The following is a 17,115-nucleotide window of genomic DNA, read 5'->3' as shown; positions in this document are numbered from 1 at the left end:
CCAACGATATCCATCCCCCCTCGGCGTGCTTCGAAGCAAATAGAGAATTCGGCAGTATCACGCAAATAGCGTAACACCCTCTTTACTCCACCAAGGTGTCTGGGTGTTGGTCTCGCAGATGCCTGTGCAAGGCTTGACACTGCAAATGCTATGTCCGGTCTCGTCATCATGGCTGGGTACATTATCTTTCCCAGGATTGACTGGTAACTCTTCGAGTCCAAGATCTTCTCGTCCTCATGTGCTGGCTCAATGTCCCCCAATCTCCCACTGGCGTACGAATGGGTGACCTCCGGTGTTCATCGAACCTCGCTTCCTCCACCATCCTCCGGATGTACTGCCTCTGATTTATCCAGAGTCTTCTCTGTGGCCTGTCTCGTGATACTTGTATCCCGATAATCTGAGTTGTTTGGCCCAAATCCTTGATGACAAATCTCTTCGAAAATAACTGCTTGAACCATTTTATCGATTTGTCGTCCATCGCTGCTATAGTTATGTCGTCCACATAAAGCAAAACCAGCATTTTTCGTCCTGCATGATACAACAAACACGGCTCTGTGACTATGTTCTCAAATCCCAAAGATTTAAGGTACCCTGTGCAGTCCTCATTCCACTGGTATGCTGCCTGTTTCAACCCATATAGACAGCGATCCAGTTTTGCCACCATTCCATTGGGGCATTCAACATTCGCTGGAAGTTCAATGAAGACTTCCTCTTTTATCTTGGATTGCGCAAACGCATTGCACGCATCCACTTGATGGCATTCCATGTTGTACTGGCATACGGTCGCCAAAAACAATCTCAATGTCGCGCTGCTGGGAGTCGGTGCAAAGCTCTCAAAGAAATTCACTCCGTATTCTTGTCGAAAGCCTCTCACCACCAGTCTGGCTTTGTATTTCTCAAGTTTTCCATCGAGGTCATACTTCTTTGCAAACACAAATCGCGTATCGATCGGGACACACCCCTCTGGTTTAGGGACGAAATGCCAGGTTCTGAAGTCCATCAGCGCCTTCAACTCCTTCTGGATCGCTCCTTTCCATCCCTCACTCTCAGTTGGATGTCTAATCGCGTCGTCCAGTGTCATGGAAGGTTCAGACAGCGCTATCATGGCCCTCTGTTGCGTTTCATTCTCTTCGTGTATTCTGATCCTCTGCCTTGGCGGTTGATCCTCCTTCACGTCACCATCTCGGCTCAGTCTTCTCTTTGGTGCTTTCAGATTCATTGACTCGATTATGAACTTCAACCTTGCGTTGACCGCGTCAAGTTGTGTTGTGTCCGTGCCCGTTATAGCTTTTGTTTCCGAAAATGGTTTTAAGGATTGCTCCTCTCCACCATGGTCCTCGACTTGGCCTTGACACACCTCGTTCTCGTCAGTCATCTGGCCCGTGAGTTCTTCCTCTCGCAAACCTCTTGGATTGGATAATCCAGGTTCTTCGGACATATTGCCACTGTCCTGTCCTCCAAGCTCTTCCTTTTCTTGCTGCTTCTTGGGTTTCATTTTCTCGTAGAAATGCACTGATTCCGTGACCCGGACCTTCTCAGCATCAATATCCCACAGAATGTACCGACCGTCGACGTTTTCATCATATCCTAGTAGTAGGGATTCACTCCCCCTAGGACCATGCTTGGTCGTCGCCAAATGCCTAATAACTCGGCATCCCCATCTTCTCATATGGTCGGTTCTAGGCTCAATTCCGAAAAAGAGCGTATATGGGACACCTTGCGTGCTCAATGTCCTGTTTGCAATATACACCGTTGTCATTGCAGCTTCCACCCAGAATCTACTTCCCAAGCCTGTTTCCGATAACATCGTCCTGACGCCATCGTTTACCGTCCTAATAGCTCTCTCTGCTATCCCATTCTGGCTTGAAGAATCCGTAAGCGTATAGGTTGGTTCCGTCCCATTAGCCTTTCTCCATTTCTCGAAGATTTGCTTAAGTTCTGGTGCGTTATCGCTTCTTGTCCTCTTAATGGTTTTACCCATCTTGAGTTCAATCCCTTTTCGCCATTCGTCCAGAGCTCCTTGAACTTCACTCTTCTTCTTCAACGGCAGTAGCCATTTGAATCTGGAAAAGCTATCAACGACTATCGCGTACCACCGATGACCTCTTCTCCCAGTCTCGTGTGGACCAGACACATCCACTGATATGCTGTCGAGAGGTTCCTCTGCAGCTATCGACATTGTCGGACTCCCATGACTCCTTGTCATTTTTCCTTTTGAGCAGTCCTCACACGCGAAATCCTCTGGTCTCGGGGGTGTTTTGTCTGGGTTGATCGCCCTCAGCCTCTTGTCACCAACATGACCAAATCTTCGATGCAAATCGTCGTATGCAAGCAAACATGTACTGGTAACTGTGTCTTCCTTTCTCAATGGAATAGTGATTTTCTCTTTCCCATCGTCAATAATAACTTTCATGTCCTTGAACAAGACTGATTTCCCTTCCTTGAGCAAGGCCATTACTGATATCAAATTTTCGGACAATTCTGGCACATATAAGACTTTGGATAAATTGAGCTTCTCCTTCCCAACTCGAATATCTACTGAACCCATCTTGGATGCCCCAATGCAGCTCCCATCCGCCAACTTAACTGTCTCCTGTGTTCCCTTTGCGTTTTTCAACACTGTTAGCTCTTTCGTCATATGACACGAGCACCCGGAATCAATCACCCAGTTATGGCGTTTGGAACACTTACCGCATTGGTTCTCCTTGACAGCCAGCTTCGCTTTTTGTTGAGAATCGTCTTTCTTCTTAGCCCAACAATCCATTGCCTTGTGTCCTTCCTTGTTGCAGTTAAAACATTTCGGCCTCGACTTCTTGGTCGATTCTTCGTATTTTCTGATGGCCAACTTTTGCTCTAAGCGCTTAACAGCATCCTCTGCTTTTAACTCTTCTCGGTAGCATTCCTTTGCCACCTCTCGGTACTCCTTCGGGAGTCCGATCAAGAACATCTTGAGCACCATCTTTTCGCTCAATTGCTCCTCCGTGTAAAACTCCAAAATCGTCATTTTGTGGTAGTACCAATTCTGGAGCATGTTCATTTCCTTTCGAAGTTGGGTCCGAAATAGCTTCCCCAATCTCTCGAATTCCTGGTCGACGGTATTTGGTTCGCAAACCTTCTTCAGCAACTCGTATGCTTCTTTGACCGTACTCTTGTTGACCATCCTGACGAACCCCTCGCCCAATGAAAGTTTTAGCGAACGCATCGCTTGTTCTTCATCAGTCTTTCGCTTGTTCTTCATCAGTCTTTCGCTTTCCTAGACCTCCTCCATCTCTTTCCACACCCTCCATCGGACTCTCGTCGAGTAGGTAATACAACCCATCGTTCTTCAACTGGTGTAGGAAATTCATTTCCCACTCCGACCAGTTGTTCACTCCGAGCTTTTCCGACATGATTAAACAATCGTATGAAGATAAAATGAAGATAGAAGAAAAATTAAAAAGACTTGTTCTTTCAGAACACAATAAGCAACTATCTATGCTTTCCCAAGAACAAAAATCTGTTCTCCGAAGGTAATTCCATAGAGGCTCATAACCTGTAAAAATTGGTCCTTAAAGTTTATGTATTAAGTTAGGTAAAAAATCGTTTACCCCTCTCTCCATTTATCTTCGTCTCCTTTCCACAGATAAGAACCCAGTCTTATCTATTTACCCGAACTTTCTCCGGAGCACTCGTGGACGTTTTCTCAACATAAGGAATAGTTCCAGGACGTAGCATAGACTTAACTCCTTTAATAAACCAACTGATTCAACATTTAAGATCTATTCTACAAAAGGAATAGTTCTAGGACGTAGCATAGACTTAACCCCTTTAATAAACCAACTGATTCAACATTTAAGATCTATTCTACATCTTCCATCATGCACAACTAAGCTGGAGTCTTCAGGCTCGGGTTTACCCAGGGTTAACCCGACCGAAGGCAAATTCCCCACAATAACCCATCCTCCATGCAGTTCATCCAACACTCATCGTCGAAGTACTCAGGGGTGGACAGAGGAGAGAGAGAGAAATGAATACAAGCAATTCTACAACAATTAAGAGTGTCAACCTCTATCGAACAGTTAACAATTATTTATTTTACTTTCTTGACAAAAAAAAAAACAAACTTCTCTCCTACCTTTAACTACCGTCACAATGGCCAACTCGACAACCGATTCCACTCAACTACACTCAGTCAGAGACTGGCCGAAATTCGTGGCAGACCTCAAGTGGTTTGCAAAGGAGTGCAACGTCTGGGACAACATTGATCCGGCAGCGAACCCTAGAACGCCATGGGCGGAGGAACCGAAAGTACCATGTGCACCAGAAGATGTACCAGCGCCCACCCTCCCCCCAAACGCAACTCTAGTCGATGATGAAGACTGGGAGAACGTTACCAGAGCAGATGCGGAAGAAGAAGCCCGCCGAGCCCGCATGCCAGCACGAAAACGCGCTCAATTGGAAGAAGCAGAACCCATCCCCACTCGTGTAAGGCTTTCCAGCCATGAAAGGCTACTAGCTTGCCACGCCAGGACGATAGAAACCACCGGCCGCGCCTATGAGATCCAGGTCAATCAATTCAGACTTAAGTGGGATCTTTTCCGGGACCAGCGCGAACGCAGGCAAAAAGTAGGAGCTTGGATAAACAAGCACATTTCGCCTGCCCTAGCCACCCAAGTTAGGGAAGAATATTGGCCAGACAAGGTGGTCGACAAACTCATGGATGTCTTGAAGGTGACGACGGCGAATCTGGAAAGTGTGGCCTATCACATATACCGGGAGGCAATGAGGAAGCTCAATGTGCTTCCCAAAGACAACAACATCCATCGATGGATATCCGAATGGCAGGCAGACATCCAGTTCTGCCAACAGAACTATCCCTCCCAAGAAAACAGTGGACGCCGTTTATGGGATGACTTTTCGGACAACCTCGCCAAGACTTTGAACGGATGGAAGAATTCGTACACCGCCACTTATGAAGCGCAGTTAGCTCGAGGGAATATGGACATCGATGATGTGGTCGAAAACATCAAGGCGTGGCACGAACTTGGCGCAGGTGGGATAGATACAGACCTCGTCTTCACCTCCCTTGAAAGGAACAGATCCAAGAATAGTGGAGGGAGGGCAACAGCACAAAGAAACTTCTGTGTCTTCTGCAAGGCAAAACACCCTTCGAACAAATGTCGGCTCTGGGTGAAGGAGAACCGATACAAGTCCTACAGGGTAGACAAAAGACGCCAAGCATATGTGAAGAAGTACGTGGCGGTACCTGGCCATCCGCTGGCACTGGAACTCGAGAGAGTGGTGGCGACTGGAGGCTTCAAGATAGACCCAGAAATGGGAAAGGACAGATACTCCAAGACAGCCGGGAGGTGCGATTCGTCGGCGGGGCTAGAAGCGATGAGAGAAGAGGCGGATGAGAGGGCAAAGAAGAGATGCCCCTAGGAAGAGGGCAAGGGCCAAATAAAAGAGACATTTTCCTCCTTCTCTGAAACTGGCCTGGAGCTACTTTCTCAACCTCATAACCAAAGTGATCAAAGCGGCAGAAAAGCCAAAGAAGGGGTATTCACATCCGGAAGGGTGGGGTGATGGATCTCACTGCCCCGGTCTTTATTACAATCAACATGGCGATGCTAGGGGCCAACGCAGCCATACCCAACGTGGGGATAAGCCCGTCGCTTGACATAGCAGGGGGAGGACCTAGTCATGGCCACTGCAGAAAACGTACATCCCATGTCGAGCTCGATCCATGATCTGGAGCTAGGGGACATGTTGGGATCCTCCATGAAACGATGGGTACTTTGAGATTCGGGAGCCGGCCGTCACGTTTTCAACTCTAGGACACATTTTGTTGGGATGATGAGGGAAGTGCAAGCCCAGATCATTACAGGGGGAGATGTAGTGGCTACTTCGAGCGCAGGAACGGTGCGTCTCCCACTACATGGGGGCGACTTCCGGGCGCTAAATCTACTTGATGTGGCATACGCTCCAACATTCCCATGCAATGTGGTATCCTACGGCCTCTTAGAGAGGAAGGGTGCAATCTGGGATACGGAAAACAACTTTCTGGTAACAAAGAAAGACAGAGCGAAGCTGTGCCGAATAGTGCGATATGGAACGCTCTATGCGCTAGACACTGGTAAGTCAACACTAACAGCCCGGTTAGGACAGACCCAGAAACCCAGTTAGGGCAGACAAGAAGGGACAGAACCAAAGGGCCTGGTAAGTGGCAGAACCAATGGTCCAGTTACGGACAGACTCAGTCAGGCTGGATAGACTATCTAGAGACATTGAAAACCCGCTAAGTGACACCTGAAGCTGGGGGGTGGGATATCCAATTACGACACTAACAATGAATCTCAAAATATAGGCATCCAGGATGAAGATGCAGAAAGGACTACAAGTCTAGGCTCAAACCTCACATTCGCAGCCCTGGGTACAATGGAAAGTCAGAAGGATGACTTTGACTATACTAGTGCCGCCAGGCAGGCGAGAAACCACTTCGTTGCACCACCAGGGAGGGGAAAGAAAGCTACGACGATGAAAATCTGGCATGGCCGTACCGCACATCCCGCAGCAAGGGTGCTTGATCAGGCGCAGAAAGCATGTGAGAATATGCTGGTAACAAGTAGACTTCAGGAATCCGAATGCTTATGCGCAGGGTGCAGCACACTAGGTCAAGTATGCCCGATATGCGCTATGGTAAAAGGCAGAGCTCACCCAACAAAGCAGAGGAAGGACCCCCCACCCCAGCCATTTGAGAGAGTGGCAATTGACTTCACGGACATGAAGGGGAACCCAACCTACTCATCGATCATGTTCATGGTAGATAGGTTCTCTAGGTTTACCTGGGGGGTGTTGTCAGAACATGACTAAGCAGACATGGAGGAAAGGACACGTAATCATAAACCCAAGTATAATATCTCACAGTCGAAGTACTCAGGGGTGGACTGAGGAGAGAGAAAAACTAATCAATACAAGCAATTCTACAACAGGTGTGCCTCATGAATAGGAAAGCCAGAACCGTCTTCGAAGCAGTTATGATGCTCATAAGGAAACTTGATGCAGCACACGGACACAAGGTGTCTGTTTTGGAGGCCGATGGAGAGATCAGAAACTTGGGCCTGGAACAAAGCTTTAAGAATCACGGCCTCACGTTGCACATCTCGGCACCATATGCTCAAGACCAGAATGGTGGAGCTGAACGAGTTACGGCGGTAATCAAGACGAGATACAGAGCGATATCTGTTCACTCTGGAATCCCTGCTCTCCTATGGACGGAGAAAATGATGTCGGCGATCTATATCCATAACCGCTTACCAAGTGATACGATAGGCGGTGTCACACCCTACCAGCTAGTCTACAAGAGAAAGCCCTCGATCAGGCATCTGCGAGTCCTCGGGTCGGTAGTCTACTCGCTGAAATCATCCACCCTAAGGGGAGTAGGCAGGATGGAGCGCGACAACCCTAGAGCAGAAGTAGGATGCTTAGTTGGGTACGGAGAGACCACAGGGGTCTACCGAGTGTGGAACCCAGACACAGGGGCGGTCCAGGAGAGGAGAGACGCCGACATTGATGAAAGAACTCTCTTCTGCAAGCTGGCGGATTTTTCCCGAGAACCATGCAAGTACGCGGAGCATCCACCAGGACACAACATTTTGCCAATATCGAACACCCTACTGCGACAGGCTACGACGAACGATGATCTCGCGAAAGCGGTGAAAACAGGATCTCTAGCCTTTGGTCCAATGGTAGACTCCTCGCAAGAAGTCTCCAAAGAGCAGCACCTAGGGCCTCGGCCAATCCACATGAATGCAGCTCAGGGGGTGCTTATGGCAGCAGTCAAGTGGTACCCGAAGAAAGCAAAGAAAATGGCGAAGAGAAGGACCTTCCATAACCCCAAGACACTGGAAGAGGATAATTTCAAAGGAAGATGGCGAGACCGACACACCCATCCGATCCCCATGTCGGAAATTCCATCGACGCCAGCCCACTACAAGGAATCCCTAACTTGCTGGATGGCAGATGAATGGAAAGAAGCGCGTGGAGCGCACCTGCAAACGCATGCCAAGGCGAACTCATGGGATGAGATCGACTCAGCAAAGGCCGCAGGCGACAGGGTCCTCGACAACAAATGGGTCTTCTCCTACAAGACAGATGAATCGGGAACATATTTCAAGGCATGTAAGGTAAGACTTACGATTCGAGGGGATCAACAACCGAAAGATCCGTCGGCAGTACTGTATGCCACCACACTGTCGTCAGTATCATTGCGCATGATACTAGTCCTTGCCCTCAGGAAGGACATGAGTGTGACCCAGTGGGATGTATCCAACGCTTTTATGAATGCAACGCTCCCAAGGCCCATTTACATGAAAATGTATGCGGGTGGTCAGAAGGATTGCATCCTCCAGATAAAGAAGGCGATCTTTGGTCTCAGAGAAAGTCCATCGCTATGGAATGCTCTCTTCACGAGAATCATCACGGAATTAACGGACCTATGGCCAGTACCGGAAGATCCATGTCTATTTGCAAGCCCAGATGGAAAACGATTTATTGTCCTATGGGTGGATGACTGGTTGGAAATTCACGCCAAAGACCTGGAGTCAACCAGAATGGCGACAGAACAGGTCGCCGCGATCCGCTCAGTGGTTGAGTGCACGGGGGGTGGACCTCTATCCCTGTACCTTGGAGTACAATATGTTCGAACGGAGAACTACATCAGAGCGAATCAATATGCGTATATCGGAACGCTGTCGAACAAATGGTGGACCTAACTGCAAGATCGGAAAAGACGCGCGGCCGCATGTCCTATGCGGAACCATCGACTTCCAAGGAACCCAGCCGATAACGGTGATCTCAGACTTAAGAACAAATATCAGCAACTTCTAGGAGGACTTCTCTGCCTCAGCAATAACACCAGACCAGATTTGAAATTTAGTGTCAGCATTGCCTCGAAACATGCAGCGAACCCAGGCCAAACACACTGGGCGGCGCTACTCGACATACTGGAATATGTCCGGCAATCCAAGGACGCCTTTCTGGCAATAGAGGCAAAAGACACCACACTAGCCCCGACATTCCAGGTCTACTCAGATGCAAGCTTTGCAGACAGATCAGATCTCGGAAGTACGCAGGGGCAGTTAACTAAATTCATGTCGACAGTCATCTTCGCCAAAAGCAACAAGCAGACAGTCGTCTTTACCTCGACGTCGGAAGCAGAATTGATTGCGGCATCATCAGTGTGCAGGGAGGCAATGTGGATACGCCGCATTGCTAAGGCGATGTGGGTTCCTATTCCGCCAATGCTGAAGACACACTGTGACAACCAGCAGACAATCAGGGCAGTGACAAATACCCACGCTCCACAGACCTCAAGGATGAGGCATGTTGACCTAGCAAATGAATGGCTACGAGTAGAAGTCCAGGCAAAGCGCATAGCTGTCAACTACCTGCCAACATCGGAGATGCCAGCGGACGGGCTCACAAAGCCCCTACTGGACAAAGAATACACAGCCTTCAGACAATCCTTGGGGGTGAGGATCCCGGGTGAGGGGAACTAGAGAATGTGGTGCAGGATCTGAGGATGTGGAAATACTTGGGCTAGGATGAGAGTCATACTCTGAGTATATCGCTACGATTGAATCTTGCGAGGGGGTGTGTCAGAACATGACTAAGCAGACATGGAGAAAGGACACTTAATCATAAACCCAAGCATAAAATATCTCATAGTCGAAGTACTCAGAGGTGGACAGAGGAGAGAGAGAGAGAAATGAATACAAGCAATTCTACAACAATAAGCACCTCAATCTCTCGCCCATACGCTCGCGTTAATGGACCAAAGCATGCAACATCCAAACGCTGAAGCAAGTGTGATGATTGTGGTAGCATGGAGATAGTGATTATATTCTTCTCTTGCAGAATGTGTTAAACTGGGCTGACCGATGGCTACTATGGCCATCAATCAGAAACATGCGATACACACCGATTGCATGGCGGGCAGTGTGTATATCGAAATGATGAATCTAGTCCAAGAATGTCTCACTGTCAGTTCATCCATTCTCACTTGATTTTATCACCTAGTCATGCGCAAAGTTGCACTCGATGTACCAATTGGCAAGGTGGTAGGTCTCCTTGGCCACAACAAATGGCAGAATGCACCAACCCTTAGCATTCACTCCTTGAATCACTGTAGCCCATTCTCGATTGCTAGGATGGATCGCCGTTGACCTGCCACATCTTTCAGCATGTGTAACAACCATGGATGACGTGAACATGCCCATTGCAAAGCCGGTCTGTCTCATCGAAGCTGTACAAATTTGCATCCTGGATACCGTATCTGGCCGTCATGCTCTGGACAAGTGTGAACCATCCGTTTATTCTGTCAGGACCTTCGCAAAAGAGCCCTTTGGTCGTCGTATGCACGATTAAAACGCATATGGAGGTCTGTTTGTCGTTTTACCAAGTTCAAAGCCCAAAGCTTTCCAACGTGTTTTGAATCGCGTTTTTCCAGAAGGACATTCGCCGTATGTTCCACATCAATAAGCCGGGGCGTAAATCCTCGCAAATCCAAGTCAATGATGTATTCAAGAAGTGTCTTCTCTTCTAGCCCTGCCAACTTCATTGAACTGGAGCGGATATTTTTTCGAGCGCATCGCCCGTTCATTCGGTAAACGAGAATGGTTCTTGGAACATCATGAAGATTTGCTGCTGCCCTGGTGCTTATTTTAGGGTCTGGTTATAGCTTGAATGGCTGGCAATAGCCTTTATTCAATTGAACACGATTCCATTTGTCTTGGTAGAGTAATGTGTTGTAGAATTGCTTGTATTCCTTAGTCCCTTTCTCTATTATCAACGCCGGTATATAGAAGGTGGTGAAGTTGGAGAAGAATATAGTGGAGTGAGTAGATGTAGTTCACCCCGTATACCATCATAACCTTTTAGGTAGGCTCCTTTTACATCCCATGGATTAATGGAAATTCTATACATTTCACAGCATTGTGCCTTGTATCCGTAACATGTGGTAGAGAGGCTCAAGTGATTAAAGTTGGTGCCACCTACTGGCATGCTCTATTTACAAGACCCTTTCTCAGTAACGCCACAAAGAAAAGCTTGATTATTCCAGCCAAAGGTCTTGCTTGCTACTCTAGTCACAACCGATAATCCCATGAAGGCTAGAGCAAACATTCATGATCAAGGAATCTAGTGATCCCCGAGGGCTTACCGAGAGTGGCGTAAGAAACATACTGGAAATCCAGAGTGTCACGACGGGTGTTACTAGTAGATAAGTCTCGTTGACAAGGCGAGGTAGTTCATGCGGTGTTGATATGGGAGGTGGCAACTGGACCTAGGTGGGATTCTATGTCGGGGTTACTAGGATTGTTGCTCCTGATTAGGTTCAACCAAACATTAGGGCTAGCATGAGATACAATGGGCCTTTTTTGGTCTACACAAAGTCGTGAGGAACATCTAAATCGGTTGATAACATCTCTTGAATAAAGAAAAAGATAGACGAGAAACAACAACAATTCACAGATCCCTTGTTCTTGTCATTCTTGGGATATTCAGTATGTTCGACCAATTTGTAATATTAGTTCTGACTTTCGTGAATTTATGATTAAAACTAAGAACTTGATTTATGAAAATAACCGACAGATAAATAGAATCTAATGAAGGGTGGAATCTGCAATGTTATGGAAAAAATGGGAGCGGGTCGCTTTGATGCTAAAATGCTGATGATGAGAGATGGGCTTGAATCCTATGACTGTGACGTGATGAGAGGCGGAGACTAGCACAATAGTGTTAGATGAGAATGCTGATGTCTTGGGACGATATGATGGTGGCAGCCAAAGCACGCGTTGCTGATTCTGCATAATCCAAACATCATCCTCGCTAATACTATAGCTGTGAGATCGAGAGGGAAACGAGGGTGCCTTGTCGACAAAAAGTGGCGAAGATGATTGTTCAGTATTCAAGAACACTGATTGGTCCACTATGCCATGACGGCCCTTAAGGGTCTGCAGACACGCACCAGAAGTCGCATCCCAGATCTTGACTGTCTCGTCCCTTGACACTGATGCCAGTCGCTGGCCATCATTTGAGAAGACGACTGAATGCACAGGATAATCATGGCCCTCAAGAGTCTGCACACACACACCAGAAGTCGCATCCCAGATCTTGACTGTATAGTCATAAGACCCTGATGCCAGTCGCTGCCCATCATTTGAGAAGACCACTGATTCAACGGATTCGTGATGGCCCTCAAGAGTCTGCAGACACGCACCAGAAGTCGCATCCCAGATCTTGACTGTGGAGTCACCTGACCCTGATGCCAGTCGCTGCCCATCATTTGAGAAGACCACTGAATTCACAAAACGACTATGGCCTTCAAGAGTCTGCAGACACGCACCAGAAGTCGCATCCCAGATCTTGACTGTCTCGTCCCTTGACACTGATGCCAGTCGCTAGCCATCATTTGAGAAGACGACTGAATGCACAGGATAATCATGGCCCTCAAGAGTCTGCACACACACACCAGAAGTCGCATCCCAGATCTTGACTGTATAGTCATAAGACCCTGATGCAAGTCGCTGCCCATTATTTGAGAAGACCACTGATTCAACGGATTCGTGATGGCCCTCAAGAGTCTGCAGACACGCACCAGAAGTCGCATCCCAGATCTTGACTGTGTAGTCAAATGACCCTGATGCCAGTCGCTGCCCATCATTTGAGAAGACCACTGATTCAACGGATTCGTGATGGCCCTCAAGAGTCTGCAGACACGCACCAGAAGTCGCATCCCAGATCTTGACTGTCTCGTCCTTTGACCCTGATGCCAGTCGCTGTCCATCATTTGAAAAGACCACTGAATTCACAGAATCACCATGGCCCTCAAGAGTCCGTAAGCAGGCATCCCAATTTTCTTCCACCTGTGGCTTTGGCTCAATCCAGTTCGGTTCTTCATGACTATATATTTGCTTTGTCAGGCTATTTGTGGGGCTGAATATGAGAGCCAGCTTTTCCATTATTCTTGCAGCACTATAAATGCTGTGTAGAAGGCTGATTGCCTCTAACCACTGAAGGTACTTTTCTTTAAAGAAGGTCATGATCCTATCATTCACATTGACTCCATCATCTGCTGCAGACTCGCAAAGATGATCAGCCCAGAAGATGCAGAAATACTGAATAGGAGCCAGTGGATTAGTCTCAGGGACTGAAACCTCGTCAATCAGGCACCCAGGTGCCTTCAATCCGTAAATGTCACGCTGAAGCTTTTCGTGTAGGATCCCAAGTGATCGTAACAAGAGTCAGTGGTGTTGGTGTGGAATTCCAAACGGTAGGATCTCTTTCAATGCTTTATTCTGAAAATAGTCCTTCGCTGACTGGTGCACAAAAGACACAACATTGTTATGAATTGTCAGGAATGAGCCGCACGAGGCGATGATTTCTTCCACTTCCATTGTTCGCTTGTCTTCAAGTCCTTCGACAAGGACACGCAACTCGTCCAAAGTGAGAGGTCGGTACACAATCAAGACATAAGCAACAATATCTTTACAGAGCTGTGCGTCCTTGGACTCAGAGATGTTCATCATCATTCGCTGGTACAGTGGATCAAGCCCAGGTGGGAGGGACTTCATTGTATCCAGCATGTGCCAGTTTCTGACTTGTGAGTTGGAAAGCTCGTGGCAAACCAGGGCTGCCCAGAGGAAAGTCCCGTTCGAATTCGTCTTCAAATATTCGAGTATAGCCGCCTTATTCGCGTCATCGCATTTTTTCTTCTCTGTAAGTTGATCCACCTTGAACTCGATAAATGAATTGACTGCCTCAGAGACCGAATCTTGGTTTATTTCAAGGTGTATCTTGACTTTTTGCTTCGCATAATCTAAGGCGTCTTGAATATCTAGCCAATTACGGCTCGACACAATCCATTTGACTGGTAAGGGCTTGGTGATAAATTCGAGCAGGTTTGGTCGATCTACATTACACTCATCCAGGCCGTCGATAATCAGAATGACATTCTTGAGGCCAGAGTCGTTAACCATTGCAGTTAGTATGTCACAAAGGTCGTGCCAAGGAATTTGATTTTTGAACAGCTCTCTCTTGTAATCATACTAGTCTCGCACATGTTTGATGAGCCATGGGTTGCGGCGTGCCAGATGATAGATGAGGCCTCGCAGTACAGACGTAGCCGTATTGTGCTGATTGCTTGTAGCTTGGCAAAAGAAGTAGGACAGAGTCGATGAATTTTCCAGCGTCAACTCATCGATGATGCCACAAAGCAACATTGTTTTGCCCTTTCCGGGATCTCCTTTGATCCAGAGGATTTGTGATTCGCTTCCTTTTCGGAACTGTTCGAAGCTGTTGTGGCTAATGATCCATTTATAGGAGTCTTTGAGTAACCCCCCCTTTGTGCTTTCAATAGTTTTCTTGTCTGTGCCGGGATCGGCGATGAAGAGATCAGAGAGGCATTGCTTATCGTTTTCGTCCATGTCGTAGTTTTGTTGGCCTTCTGTTTGATCATTTCCTGCCACAAGAGTATTAGCTCAATAACTACACGAATTTGTAACAAAGGTCGAGTAATACCATTTGCAGCCAAAGCCTTGACACATTTAGCAACAAGGTCATCATTCTCCTTGAGATAGTTTTGCGTAAGTGCTGCGATCTTGCTCAATGCACTGGAATCAAGTAGAGTGACATCCATGAGACCACTTATAACGTCGAGTCGGTGATAATTCTTTGTGCCCCCATATCTATCTTTCAGGCGTTGGTGAGCGCCCTTGGAGCTTGACGCCATCTTTTCAAATGCCGAGGTTATAGAGCTTCGCAAATTCTTGATTTCAACGACATCGCCAAGGCCTGTGCCGAGGCTCACGGTTATCGTCTCGTGGCGTGGAAAAAGCTTTTTGGCCTCCTTGATGAGGGTCTCACACGGATTATTGTTGCCAAAAGCTGCATCGATGAATTCAATGCCATCTCGGCCAAGTTTGAAAGGCTTGAAAAAGGCTACAGCTGCGGATGTCGCCCTTGCAATCTCCCAAACCGTACATTTGCTAAGGCTTGTAGTAAGTGGAGGATATGTTGTGAAGATAGTCGGCAATGTTTCAACATTGTTCTTGGTCACGGCTAGCACGGCGCTACAAAGTAAATGTGAGATGTTGGATGTGAGTCCTTCTGGTTGGAAATGGCTACAACTTACGTCTTAACACAGTTTTCTTCGTAGAAGCACAAGTCGCCATGCGTACAATTACTGGGTGTAGAGGTTATTCTCCGTCTGCGCTGTTCGACACATGATGCCTCACAGCAGTTCTCCTGAATCGCAACTTTGATAGCAGCCTCCAGTTTCTTGTCTGAGAAGGCATATTTCCACCGCTTGAATATTGACCGCTCCTCGCAGAAGCCAGTCTCGGAAAGTTTCTTATATGCTTTAATCGATTCGTCAACATTCATTTTTAGCCGCCCAAGCATAATAGCGATGATGCTGCGATAATCTTGTTAGCAAATTAGCTGTAAGATAAAGGTAGAACTTGAACCTGGTAAAAGCCATACCCTCCAGTGCCTGTACCACCAATGAGATCAAACCTGTCACAGGGTTTTGGAACTTCACGTAGATTCTCTAAATGCTGGATACGTTCCATGATCTTTTCCAAAATCAGTAAGCTCGAAATCCCACGGACACCACCGCCATCTATACAAATCAGCGACATGAAAGCACATGAGTCTCACACGAATAAAGGGGCATACCGATAGAGAGGATTCTTTTTGGCGGCCCAGTAGCTTGTCTCGTAGATGAATCCATGGCTCTTTGGTTCATACTGAAAAGCTAGAGAAATGGGAGTCTGTAATCAGATAGAGGATAGATGTAGTAAAAAGAGCTGGGTGCCGAAAACGTTCTGGATGTATGGAATGGCTGTACTATGAATTTCGTGGTAAATAGCTTGGTAGAAAAAACGACAAAGGAGGAGAAACAGGAGAAACAAGAGAAACAGGGGAATCGGAAGCATACCATCAAGTGAGGGGAAGGACACCCACTCGCCCAGTTTATTACATATGCAAAGGTCAGGATGTTGTTGGCGATGATTGGCTCAATGTGCAGCTGTCGGTGGCCAACTACGTAGCGTAGTATTTTCACTCAGCAACATGGTGCAATAACAGTTTGTAGCACAGTATTTTTTAGCCCCATGTCCAAGCCGACTGAATTTAGCGAAGCATGATGACGTATATGATAAGCATGTGTTGTGCATTTCAGATACTATGCGGTACATTGTTGTAGAATTGCTTGTCTTGATCCCCTCCCTCTCCTTCGTCAACACCTAGGTACTTCAACTGCGAGATATGTATAGTTGGATTTACAGTTACGTGTTCTTTCTGTCAGAGGTAGGTAGGATAAGTAGACGGGGACGAGGTTTAACAGTGACAGAATATATTCAGAAAGCTAGTCTTAACAGACAAACGTAAAGGAGAGGCACAAGACGAGAACATTGCTCAGGGAGCAATATTCAGGAGACATGAAGAGTGAGGCGTGCCACAAGATAAATCTACAGTAGTGCTGGCAGGCAGCAAGTAGTTTGTGGGAAACAAGGCGCGGGGAAACAAGGTAGCTGTAGTTTTTAGGGTTCAGGGTCACATGACAATCTGACCCTAACCCCGCTCTGAGATAGACTTACGAAGCGCCAGCTTTGGAAGTCTGTCACAGAGTATGCTTCCTTCTTCATCAAGCTTTGAGAATTATAAGAATCGACATACATTTTCAGGATAGCTATTCATACAAGACTCACGTATCTATATGCATCAACGTGAGTGATTATAGCGCTTGTTTACTGTGATCAATAGCTGCAGGGTTACAACTGCCGTATCATAGACGCAGGCGTAACACCCACATAGCAATAAGCTATGGCAGTAAACAAGGTACCACAGGGCTAAAGCAGTGAACGAGGTAACACGAGCAGTAGCATACCATGACATCAACAAGGATCTATTCCTCTAGATCAGATAACTTGCATGACTTAGGAATTATATTTGCCTGGGCTTACAATCCCTACTGTTTGTGCCATGGTGTTGTGAGGCTGACTGTATAGATCGCTACAGCATGCCCGGCTTTACTTCTATATTGTTTGAAAGGCTTCAAGGGCGAGAGGCCCT

The 17,115-nt window shown here is 47.1% G+C and overlaps 5 protein-coding genes across 5 annotated transcripts; 2 read left to right on the top strand and 3 right to left on the bottom strand.

The window, feature by feature from the left end:
- Positions 1-296: 296 nt before the first annotated feature.
- HOO65_070052 (Copia protein) lies at positions 297-3,160 on the bottom strand (the record flags this gene model as incomplete). The annotated part of the gene is made up of 3 exons (XM_071004883.1): positions 297-483; positions 591-2,619; positions 2,692-3,160. 3 exons carry the CDS (start codon positions 3,158-3,160, stop codon positions 297-299), a joined length of 2,685 nt encoding a protein of 894 aa, XP_070856770.1.
- Positions 3,161-4,131: 971 nt separating this feature from the next.
- HOO65_070051 (uncharacterized protein) lies at positions 4,132-5,421 on the top strand (the record flags this gene model as incomplete). The annotated part of the gene is made up of 1 exon (XM_071001235.1): positions 4,132-5,421. The coding sequence occupies one exon, from the start codon at positions 4,132-4,134 to the stop codon at positions 5,419-5,421; it is 1,290 nt and encodes a 429-aa protein (XP_070856769.1).
- A 1,595-nt stretch (positions 5,422-7,016) lies between these two features.
- Positions 7,017-8,753, top strand: HOO65_070050 (Copia protease; the record flags this gene model as incomplete). The annotated part of the gene is made up of 1 exon (XM_071001234.1): positions 7,017-8,753. The coding sequence occupies one exon, from the start codon at positions 7,017-7,019 to the stop codon at positions 8,751-8,753; it is 1,737 nt and encodes a 578-aa protein (XP_070856768.1).
- Positions 8,754-11,642: 2,889 nt separating this feature from the next.
- HOO65_070049 (Vegetative incompatibility protein HET-E-1) lies at positions 11,643-14,018 on the bottom strand (the record flags this gene model as incomplete). The annotated part of the gene is made up of 3 exons (XM_071004905.1): positions 11,643-12,427; positions 12,512-13,241; positions 13,377-14,018. 3 exons carry the CDS (start codon positions 14,016-14,018, stop codon positions 11,643-11,645), a joined length of 2,157 nt encoding a protein of 718 aa, XP_070856767.1.
- Positions 14,019-14,087: 69 nt separating this feature from the next.
- Positions 14,088-15,772, bottom strand: HOO65_070048 (Vegetative incompatibility protein HET-E-1; the record flags this gene model as incomplete). The annotated part of the gene is made up of 5 exons (XM_071004998.1): positions 14,088-14,500; positions 14,560-15,110; positions 15,173-15,454; positions 15,523-15,661; positions 15,718-15,772. 5 exons carry the CDS (start codon positions 15,770-15,772, stop codon positions 14,088-14,090), a joined length of 1,440 nt encoding a protein of 479 aa, XP_070856766.1.
- Positions 15,773-17,115: the final 1,343 nt, after the last annotated feature.

Source organism: Ceratocystis lukuohia (assembly GCF_044167205.1).
Source record: "Ceratocystis lukuohia strain C4212 chromosome Unknown Supercontig7_pilon, whole genome shotgun sequence".
NCBI lineage: Eukaryota > Fungi > Ascomycota > Sordariomycetes > Microascales > Ceratocystidaceae > Ceratocystis > Ceratocystis lukuohia.
The sequence above is the reverse complement of the archived record's forward strand: the minus strand, read 5'-3'. Positions and strand labels throughout refer to the sequence as shown.